This window comes from Struthio camelus, chromosome 15, assembly GCF_040807025.1.
Source record: "Struthio camelus isolate bStrCam1 chromosome 15, bStrCam1.hap1, whole genome shotgun sequence".
Taxonomy (NCBI): domain Eukaryota; kingdom Metazoa; phylum Chordata; class Aves; order Struthioniformes; family Struthionidae; genus Struthio; species Struthio camelus.
Window position 1 is genome coordinate 18,020,466 of NC_090956.1, and position 11,569 is coordinate 18,032,034.

General features: G+C 43.3%; 1 protein-coding gene across 18 annotated transcripts in view; it reads right to left on the reverse strand.

Moving 5' to 3' along the window:
• Positions 1 to 11,476, reverse strand: part of DNAAF8 (dynein axonemal assembly factor 8) — a 102,872-nt gene extending 91,396 nt beyond the window's left edge. For 3 of the 18 annotated variants that reach the window (XM_068908042.1, XM_068908041.1, XM_068908029.1), the window contains exons 1-7: positions 11,359 to 11,476; positions 9,502 to 9,661; positions 6,986 to 7,099; positions 5,288 to 5,782; positions 1,877 to 1,979; positions 1,343 to 1,484; positions 153 to 299 (exon numbers count right to left, since the gene is read on the reverse strand). In XM_068908042.1, coding sequence (XP_068764143.1) covers positions 153 to 299; positions 1,343 to 1,484; positions 1,877 to 1,979; positions 5,288 to 5,782; positions 6,986 to 7,099; positions 9,502 to 9,661; positions 11,359 to 11,369 — 1,172 coding nt within the window. In that variant the 5' untranslated portion in view covers positions 11,370 to 11,476. Of the gene's footprint in view, positions 1 to 152; positions 300 to 1,342; positions 1,485 to 1,876; positions 1,980 to 5,287; positions 5,783 to 6,985; positions 7,100 to 9,501; positions 9,684 to 10,486; positions 11,005 to 11,196; positions 11,259 to 11,358 lie in introns of those variants that run through there. The other 15 variants (XM_068908044.1, XM_068908033.1, XM_068908038.1 and 12 more) reach the window with 14 other exon arrangements.
• Between the last annotated feature and the right edge of the window lie 93 nt (positions 11,477 to 11,569).

Here is an 11,569-nt window from a genome sequence, read left to right on the forward strand (position 1 = left end):
TCAACTAGGGGCTATGCCTTCCTCTTAAGGTCACAGAGATGTGGACAAGTAGAGAAAACTTTGAAACCTTCTCTTTGCATCTCATAGTGAAGCATAACTTTTAATTTCCCACTTTTTGTAGCTCACTTATTAACAGTAAAGCCAAAATTTACCTTTGTTTCTCATCAGGGAATGATACTGACTTCTGTGGTTCAGTATCTCTTAAATCAATGTATACTGTTAGAGGCTCTGGTGGGTATTGTAATCTCATCCCGTCCATCCTTAGAGAATTTGGTGAAGACGACAGGAAGGCAACATCCCTGAGTACAGAAAACACTGTTTCAGCATGTCCTCCTCTTTATCCAGACAAGAAGTCCAGCAGGACATGGGTTATGATCAAAATTGGATTGAGAAAGGAACTGTGTGTTTGGCTAAGGCATAGATTCAAACTCAGCTTCTGTCTACTGACCACCAACTTTCAGAGCTGAACACAAAGATTCAGTTTCCCCCTAGGAATACCCCTCCTCATGCCGCCTATGATCTATTTTTAGTTCTTAAAAACTGACAAGCGTGTCATATTGTCAAATTACACTGTAGAACACAGGAAGGCAGACAGTTGCTTTACCAAAGGGTATACAAGTTTTGAAAGAGCCCCGAGTCCCTTTTTCCTCTCTGCCTTCTTTGGTAATTTTATCCTATCCTTCAGACTATACTTAGTGCAAACATCTTCTTAGCTCCCTCTGCTCTGCTGATGACATCCTCTTTCATCTTCCACTTTACTGGCTTCTTTCACTATTGTTTCACTCCACACTGCCATCAATGTTGTTCTCTCTGAACTGTCTGGAGGTCTCTTCCTTCACACAGAGCCCTCCCCGAGAGGCACTGACATCTACATTGACACCTATAGAAAATTACTCAGTATATTTAAGCTAAATCGAAGGACCAATAAGAGAAATTGCAAACCTTACATGCACTCTGAATAACAAAAATACGGCCACTTATCATCTCGCTCATTTATTTGTTCAACCTCGTTCTCCACCCCTGTAAGCTCTCTGTGCATACAGCGCATTGCCAGAACATGGAGAATGCAGTGCTAAAAAAATGTCCTACAAGATCTAGACAAAGCTGTGGTGTTTGATGGAGAACGGTAAAGTGGCAGTATACTCTTTATCATCAAACATACAACATGAATGACTGACCCTTACTTTTCTCCTTTAATGTCACTGTAAAACATTCCAACTACGATATCAACTTTCTGCAAAGTCTACAGAGAAAAGGACCTATGAGACACCGTGAGTTTCCAGGCATTCCCATTGCCCTAATGATTACCCAGTGTATGTGACAATTAGAGAAGAGGACCTACTTCTTATTCTCTTGCTGTTCTTGGGAGGAACAGAGCTTGGCTGATGGCCACTTGCAGTGTGGAGATAACGTCCTGGACTGCCTGGCACACAGCTCTTCTAGCTTTTCCATGAGCTGATTTTCAGACCTACCCCTCAAGGTCTCTATGGAAGAACAAAAGAAAAAAGATCAGTTATGATCTTTCTGCCATGGCATCACCCCATACGCCCCTTTTCCCGTTGTCACTTTCTCTATAGTTTGTCAGAAGAAGGGGAGTGATAAAGATCTTATTGCCATCTGGCTGTGACTAAACTCACTTCAAACCCTCATTTGTCTTGTCCCTGATTCCCTCTCAGACCATGACAGGCCAGAAAGCACTGCTTTCAAGCTCAAGCAGCACAACAAATTCTTGAGGGGAGCTATTTAGTTAAAAGGGATGTTTTGAACAGGCAATCAAAGCACAACTATGTATGCTGCAGGGAATGACTTAATAAAAAACCATGAAGCTGATTTTTACACATTTTCAGCAAAGGTAGTATTAGTTTTGCAGTGTTACCATGATCTGCTGAAGAGAAAGCAACTTCCTCTGAGTGAGTGTGATTATCCTTCTGCTGCTCCAGCTCCTCAAGAATCTTGTCTAGATCCCATTTCTCAATATCCTGAAAGAAGACCATCAAACAGGGATGGAAAACTCACCCCCAAAAGGCTGCTACGGCATAAAAGTCCCTTTGAATCACAGTCCACGTGGTCACTCCATTAGATTCCTCTGCCACACATAAGCACCTGGATAACATCTGGAAGTTTCTCCTATTTATCCCAGTACTATGCTGCCATCACTTGCCAGTAAATGAACCAGTGCACCACTGTAGACACAGTTGCTTCAGCGTGAGCCTACACAGTTGAACACGACTAACAAAAGGATATTTACTGTTTGAACATTGCCTGCCTCGTGTTACTGTCACGGCTCTGCACATCTGGCAGGGTAAGTGCAGCACAATTTCTAACAGAACTCAATGAAGGATCTAACTGATGTTCAAATGCCAACTGTCTCTTGCCACGCTTGGAGAAAATGCAAAGCCTCAACAGATGCTTCTAAAACGGACTGAACTGGCAGTGCCTTAAAAAGAGAAACATAAGCCCCATCTGACCCTTCTCTCCATCAGCTGGAGCATAGCCTATTCTCCATAACGCTCAGTCTTAACGCATCTATTCACATGCTGAAATTTCTTTATAACAGCAAGTGCTCCTCCTCTTCCCTCAAACCCACTAGCAGTATCAAAAATACCCATATCTTATTTCTCTCCCTCCATATCTCCAACTACCTTTCCTTACCCTTTCATTATCTCCAGGAAAGATGAGGGCCCCATTAACGCTGCCATTTTGCGATGTTAAAAAGTTACACTGAGAAATGCTGTAATGAAAGGGAAGCATTTACACCATCTCCTTGGGTACTGCATCTATCCAGCTGCCTCATCCATTTCTGCTGAGGCCTCTTCAGCACTCTGAAATAGACTACAATAACTAATGGAGACAGGACAACGGATGAAAAGATGGCCTGATACTTGTACCAAACACACAGATTTTGAAGCTGGAAAGTGCTGAGCACTTCTTGCTCTCGCTGACATGGGAAGGCCTTTCGGCTTCTCAATACTTTTTGAGATGAGGCCCACAACCTTTTCTTCCTCCTCCAACTCCTGACCAGGGCTTATTCCTGCTCCTTTAAGCACAGTCAACAATAGCTGTGTTCTCACAACTGTTTACCCAAAATGAGAAGATGGGATGATCTCAACAATGCTGTTAGTTTGAATACTTAGCCATGCACACACTGGCTGAGGGTATGCTCACACGGCATGCTGCTAATTTAGGTATGAGAACCAGTCTATCTGTGATGACACCGAGATCCACAAGCATTTAAAACACTGATTGCTTTCCCCTGCTGAATATTATTTGAAATGTCATTTTTCATTACAAATGTCTGCATCTAATCTGTGAAATACCATCACCAGAATAGAGATTACTTAAAAATACTTACGATTTTTTAAAAAGGAAGTTGGCTATCAGTTATGACATATAATTATGTCACAACTACAACAAAACCATGCATTTTATACGATCATTCAAGCCTTTCAGAAAAGCAGCACCAGCCTCGAAACAGTTTCACCTTGTAAAAAACTTCATTGTCTGTCACTCTCACCTAAGAGATGATGTTCACTCTTTCCAGACCAATAGATCTCCATGGGTAACTGAACCACGATTAGGTCTATTCTGATATTACAGTCTGCAGGTGACGAAAGATAAAAGCCTGATGATAGCCACAAGCCTCTTACGCTGACATGAAACTAATCTTGGTTCAGCAATATCATTTAGATGTATTGGTCTGGAAAGGGTGAAGAGTGACAGACAACTGAGCTTACTACCCCGAGAAACACATCACAGTTCAGTACAGGTGCTGTTTGACAAAAGGCAGCTGTGAGCAAACAACCTGAAGGGAAACACAATGTGTGCATTTGCTTTAATTATAATGCAATCAGTCCTTAGCTTATTTTTAAAAATTGTGCTTAATAATTTAATATAAATCATTGTAATAAAAAAATCAAACCGTCACGTAACCTGCTGCATTACTAAGTCTCTATCCTCTGAAACCTTATTCACAGAAATCAGCATATTGTAAGGTACTGTACCGGGTCCCCAAGAAAAATAAACGAAGATCTGCAGGATTCAGCTCCTAGCAGAGAAAGGAACTTGAAAATATACTTTGAGAAAGAAAAAAATCAGTTTTAAATGAGTCTTAAATCTTAACAATTAGTCTTAAATATGGTTAGAATAAACAAGAAATTACATATATGAGTTTTAATATCTTTAAAGTTAGACATAAATTGAGTCATCTGTCTCAGCTGGGCCATAACAACTAGTTTTCAAATCTAAACACATGCCCCGTGTACACATACGATCCAGTTTTATCCTCGCTTGCACAAAGATACAACACACTGAGCCTGGTCTTAGCACTCACCCAGAAACATCAAATTTAAGTCCACTGAAGTCAATGTTATCAAATACGTACTGAAAGGAGAACCATACCTCTAGTATTACTAGAGCAAGTGACTTATGCTAGGTGAAGTAGGAATTAAACACCTGAGAAAGATCTCCTCCAATAATTACATGATTAAGCAATGCAGCATAATTCACAACACAGGCAGGCGCCTGTATTTTGTGCCTAAACTGTAACGGCTCTAACTCCAAAAAGGAAATTTTTCTGGGAGTACAGATGAAAGAGGAAATGAGACATCTGTAATTTGACTCCATGGAAGGCTTTAATCAAAAATATCATGTTCTCATGCTTCTTGCTGACTAAGTCTAAATGATTTTTTAAAATCAACGTAGGAACTAAATAAATATTGTCGCGAACAATCGTGTCAATGCTGGGACTATGTGCCAGTCGAGTGCACGTGAACTGGTCAGCTCATGAATCTAAGCACTTGGCTTAGGTGGAAGAGGTTCAAGAAGAGACACTTAAGTATTGGATTTCAGAACATTTCTTCTCACCTCTAGCATTAGTGCAGTACCACAGAAGAAAAGTCAAGGTGCAAGAAAGCCAGAAACCTCATAGTTTTAATGAAAAGTCTTACTGTGAACAGAAACCATTCACATCTTCCCAGGGACAGACTTTGTGGTTGGCTTTCCCGAATATGAACACTACCATGCTGCTGATCAATGGCTTTCGCTACTATTACGAACTTTCTACGACAGCTCTATGGAACAAAGATCAGGTATTTTTGGTTCTGTGTTTGTACAGCATCCGACCCAACAAAACCCCAGTTCATGACAGCAATAAATGCAACAAAGAATGCTGTGGTATGTGCAGAATTCAGCATTTTGGTTCTTTATTTTAGTGCAATTCTGTATGCAATACACTGTCCGCCCTACACATGAACATCACCCCTTGAAACCATTTGTTTGGCCCACTTACCGGCAACGACAAATGGGTTAGTTCTTGAGGATGTTCAGCTGAGGAAGTTTGCTCCTTAGTGATTCGTTCTAGAACGCTGCTAATGCCCTCCAAGGGTGGCTTCACTTTCAGCTCTGGGTGGCCTGGTGATGGCTCCAGAAATATTTTAGAGAGTATTTTTGTCTCTATCAGTTTTCTTCTCTCTTTTTCACTGCCTGGATCTTCCATAGACAACGCTGTATTAAGCCAAAATTCCCCTGTTTCCCCAGCTTGTCTCTTGCTCAGTTCTTTCTCCTCAAGATGGTCTGTGGAATCTGCAAAAGATCCTTCAAGAACCGTTCCCTTTTGGCCTGGAATTTCTTCAGTATGGCTGGCAAGACTGGAAGTCTCATCTTTAATCACTTGCATATGTTTTTTTGCAATGACTTGGACACCATCTGTTTCTTTCTGCAAGCCAAAACTTTCCAGGTTTTCATTCCAGACCTCCCATGGATGTCTTGCTGTTTCCTGTATTTGCTACAGGTAGAGCAAATACACATGCAAAAAAATCACATCTTCTTACTAAGCTACAGAAGTGGACAATAAGCCAAAACAAAGTGATTGGCAGACAGCAATTCCAAATCAGACACCATCTGGTAGCAGCACACAGCATGCTTTGTCACAGAAAACAGTAAGACTGTTTACTTTGCAAAGTCTCTAACTTCAGAAAACGCTAAATGCCCTTGAAGTTAATTTGCCTTACGTCTGGTCATAACGTGATGTCTTACACCAAGATAAACGAATGGGAAAAGCAGCCCAGGAAGTTAGTCTTCCCATGATGAAATAACAGAGTCAGCTGGCTTATCTTCCAGCTTCCTGTGATGACTAGTCTTCATCACTGCAGATATAATGTAATCATTTTATCTCAGAACAGCTGTACAAGGGACTAAATTCATACTAGTCCTCTTTGTCCTCCATTAGTCCTCCACATGTCCTACTTCTACGTTTTCTAGATACATAAAGTGGTGGTTGAAACTATAGCAACCACTGAAAAGTTTAGAAGCCGTTACAGAGCATTACTGTTAACGCATGGATGCTTAGTGGCTTCACAGAGCCCTCATCCTGAGGGTATGAATGTTCAGCAACTGAGCTGCAGGCACCGAGTTTATTACAGAAAGGTCCACAGACTCAGCGAGCAGCATCTTCTTCCTTAACAATTCAGTGTTATCATCAACCCATAAATATTTGGATGCTCTTTCTGACTAGTAGTTTGCTCTCTGTTTCACCCTGGGCACCTGCTATTACACAACAACCAGTACCTTCCTCATCTTCAATAGGTACATTATTCAAAATATGTTTTGTTAGATTTAGAAGAGGCTGAAAGATTTCTTGAGAGACAGGACCATGAGTAAAGTGAAGGTTAGGATTTTAGAGAGGAAGAGAGGAGATCCATAACGTTAGGAACTAAGGAGTGTCATAGGTCTTGACAAAAGAGTAGAAGGACAATAATAGAAACTTCAGGAAGAGGAGACAAAGGAAAAAAGGCCTAAATCTCCACAGCAGAGAGAGCTTACAAGAGGAGCTATATAAAGAGAAAGAAAGTAGTACTGGGGACTATGCTCTTACATGACACAACTCAGTCAAATAGGTTCAATAAAAGTAACTACCCACATCGCAGACAAACAAAAGAGTGGGGAGGGGGTTTAACGGTAGTACAGTGTGCACAGAATAGTCAACAACCTGCATATTTGAGTCTTCCCAGGAAAAATCCATCAGTTCTTCTGACAGGTCAGGAATTAAGTTTGGATGTTCTCGCTGGAAGATGAAAAGCTCCCCATCGCTCTCACAATCAGACTGACAACAAAAAAGAGAAATTAAATGGGAGACTCTAACCTCCAGCCAAATATCTGTTTTGTAGTGACAAATTTCATCTTTTTACCACTTCACTAAAGTTCAGAGACAAGAATTTTCTCTTCAGTCACATCTTCACTAGACAGTCTGATTCAGCAACCTAGGCTGTCATTACAGCGGCCTAGCATTTGAGCAAGCTACCTTAGTAAAAGCTACAGAAAACATTGAGTTACCATGGAGATTGATGACTAACATCCCCCTGTGCTAAATAAGGACAAGAGTGGGCAAGTCCTCTAACTCCCAAATGATCCCATGCACCTGCCAATTTAACAGACTACACTGCCTCATTCACTATTCAGAACGCAAAGCAGTATCCACACTTGGTTGGACAGAGTTTAAATAGAATTGAAAATCTCTTTCCTGAACATTAAGATACATGATTGACATGAATCTTTATGCATAGACACCAAAGTGAGATTAAGCACCTCCTCAGCAGACAGTCAGGACCCAGGTTTCCTGTTTGTCCCTTTGTTTTGCAACGTGACACTTTCAGCAACTGGCACTGTGGAGAATTCTCATTGTTTGGTGTGATTAGTTTTACTCACCATGGAAGAAACTGCAGTAGAACTGCTTTCCTCTTAATAAGATGCATATGAGGGTGACCAAAGTACCCTTTGGGCATAAAGTACTGTTTGTCATTGCCGTTTCTGAATATAGGACCGCAGCCCATTGAGATTAGAGAACTCAGATGCATAAATATATCTTGACATGAGCAGAAACCACTCAGGCAAAGGTGCAGCACTGAAACCACAGTCTCAGCAGGCTACTGTTTTATATCAAGCAGGAGAGGGATTATACAATCAGATCTTTTGAATGCAAATTAAGGGCAGCATGTAAGTGCCAAACAGATTGCCTCAGTTCCTCCAGCAGGAAATGTGCTCAATATATAACAGAAACAAAGAAAATCTGGAGATCATTTATAGAAGTAAAAAAATGTTCAACGTGATTTACAGTTTAGAGATTGGTACTTGGCACCAAAGCACAAAGCTATCCTTCTGTCATGACATTACTGTACACTTATGCAACAAAAACGCCTAGAACTCATTCCTGAGTCTAGGGCCTTAATGTGTACTGTACAGACACACATTAAAATGCAATGCTTGCTTTAAATAACTAAAACAGAACGTAGGCAGAAGGGAACTGAGAAAGAGTGAGGCAATATGATTTGTCCAATAGGTTAGTGATAAAGCCAGGAACAGATATCAAGTCATGGAACCCATATCAACTCTTTACCCACTAGATCACGCTGCTTCTGATGACTGACTAATAATAGGTGCTTAATACCCCATGGAGACACTTCCAGCCCCGTCACTGCTCACAGGACTCCCTTTGTATGATGAAGAGGCACACTAAGTTAGGAAAAAATATTTCCCTTAAGCGTTCAGAAACATTTTCCTTCTAGAAATACAGGTTTGAAAACTAAGAGAATATTCTGATCTGGACAGAACGCCACTAATACTCAGTCAAATCCTGAGACACACGATCACCTCAGGAAAGCCACTACGAGAGCTAGCATCTCAGACTAGCGAGGTATACACTTGTATTACTGCCACCAAATTATTGCTGTCCTGTGAGCAGAGAACTTCCAAGTTATCAAGTGGCCAATAAGCAGTCAGTCCCAGACATTGAGACACAGCAGGTAAAAAACCTGTAACAGTGAAGAATACTGCACAATACTCATCAATCTCACACTTTATATTAAAAAGGTAAGTGGCATTATCCTCCTTTACACGTAGAATTGAAGCATAGAAAGGCAACATAGCTTGCTAAGAATTACAGGCAACGAAGAAAACAGAATCCAGGATTTAAGTATCTGCCAACTCCTTCTTCCAGACGACCACAAAGTCTTCAGAAATATGACTTCCCTGCAAGCATCACACATAGGAAAACATACTGACAGGCCTACTGCCTGGCCAGTACGCTTTTTGAATAACATTGTCAAGGATAAAATCAGAATAGATTTCATTTTAACACAGCTGTAAGTTTCTTTCATACTGTACTCTTTGCTGAGCAAACAAAGACGACATGTAGGCTCATTCTGTGAGATGCCCACTACCACCATCTTCCCACTTTGAGACTACTTAGTATCTGGGAAAATCAGTGCCATTTTTAGGTTCCAAAGAATGCAGTGAAGTGAGGTGGCAATTACATCCTGACCATTAGAGCTAATGCAGAAGGCTGATGATTAATGAACACACACTACAACAGTACTCAGAACAAAAAAGCAGTCCATCAAGGACACCATGCTAGCTACTCAGAAATGCCTGGCTAAGGAAGTGACCTTCTCTTGCTTTTGAGAGATTTTTCTAAAAAACTGTGAAAGAACAGTGGGTTCCCGTGCTTACTGTGGAAGTGTCAGAGTCCAGAGATGGGAGCTGATCTTTCACTGCAGCGAGAATGGCTCCCCACTGAAACGCTCTGTTACTCTGAACAGGAGCTGTAAGAGGCTCAGGTGGACACTCTGTATCTTCACTTTGCCTTTCTGAGGCCATTTGAACAGCTTCCCTTCAATCAAATGAAAGATGAGCTTGGTACACATCACGAGAGAAAACAAATGATAACATCATTACAAAGGAAGAACAAAGCATGTGTATTCAGGGTCAACATAATTCTCAACACTCACAGGGTTTTCACTCCCAGCAATGAATGATAACATCTGCATTCCTGGAGCCTTTCCTTCCCACCTGAGTTCCACAAGGCCGAGAGCTTTTTGCCCTACTCACCATATACATACATAAACGGGGCCATCCAGGGGTCATTTTAACCCCTCATTTATAAAGCAGATCTTGACTGGGCTGATTTGTAATTGTGCTCTCAGAAAAGCACATTCTCACTGCCCACGTCAAGAGGCAAAGAGGAGGCATGACACCTCTGCTCTCATTTGGTCTTTAACTCGCTTTCCCATTTCTCCTCATGTTCCCTCCCCCTCCACTATTCAAAGACTGATAAAATGATTTACAACTGCTTTTTATCACTGGATTTGCATAAAAATAATTTCCAGTCGCCATGCTCTTGGATTTTGACCTCTCAAACTCTTTATAGAGTGAATGCCTTCCTCATGTTTTCGCTGATGTACAAGAGGAGTCAAGAAAACACAGTAGGGGCTACCACTGTGCTTGTTAGATAATTAAACCTAATGGAAGACCTTTGCTTTTCGAATTTCTGTGCTACAATTGCATGGTTCCCTGGGGAAATCAGAAGTGGGAGTAAATCAGTTCCATTTGGTAAGAAAGGCTAAGAGATTTATGACTATGTGGTTCAGAACTGAGTTGATTATTCATATCATTACAATATCATTATGACGTGCATTGGCATGGATTGACAACATACCTCTCCGTATAAAGGGAAACTCATCTTATGCCCTGGGAAGTTCACAACTCACAAAGTCCCGCTTCACAAAGCAAACGCTTCCAGTGCCATCCACCTACAGCCTACAGTTTTTTTTTCACATGAGGTAATGCTGGAATCTGATTTACATAATGCTCGCGGGGTGTGGGGGGGGAATCACCAAGACTGAAATATGCTCACATAGAAGTTTGCTGAAAGGAACAGGATTTCCACGGAAAACCAACCACTTACTGTGGCTTCCCCTGCCACCGGGAGAAGCAAGGCCAGTCTCCCAAGGTAAGGGCCGGGATGCCCAAATTCAGGATGCTATACCGGACCTGACATCATTCATCTAACCCAATACCTCTTCTCCAAGAGCAGGCAGTACCGTGTGTTAAGCAAAGTGCGAACAGCCTTATGTCAGACAGCTCTAACGCTGCCACCGCTGTCGGGACCCCAGGACGAGAAGGAGCGCGGGGCAGCGCAGCGACGCTACCGAAGGGCCCTCAAGATGGCGGGGCGGCTGCGCACGCGCAGCTCCGCCCCTCGGCCTCCCCGTCGCCACGGCAACGCCGCCAACGGCTGCGGGCGCTCGCGCCCCGCCAGGCCGGCCCGCCAGCCCTCCCCCCGCGACCCGGCGCCGTGCCCCGCCGCGGGCCGCCACCGGCGCCCGCCCGCCGCCCCGCGCCGCGCCGCCCCTTCCCCTCACTCACAGCACCGCCCGGGCGCCTCCGAGGCCCAGCGCCGGCGCCGCTCCCGGCCCCGCCCCTGGCCCGGGGTCCTGGCAGCTAGCTGAACCAAATCGCCGTAACTTATGTGAGACGAGAAAACGGAACGGGCAACCCAAAGAGAACAGGGTTATAAAGCGTCTATACCTCTGCCTCATGCCCCTCGGTGCCGTTTTTGAAACTCTTTTTCCCCTGCCTCAGCGCCTCCCGGGGGCCGTGCGCTCTGCCAGGACCGCCCGCCGTTGCGCGGGGCCCGCCTCTCCCTGGCCAGCCGCCGCTCCGCCGTCGGAAAGCGCCGCCTGCTATTGGCGAGGCGCGGCAGTGGGCGGAGCAGCGCCTCCGCCGCGAAGGCTCTTGG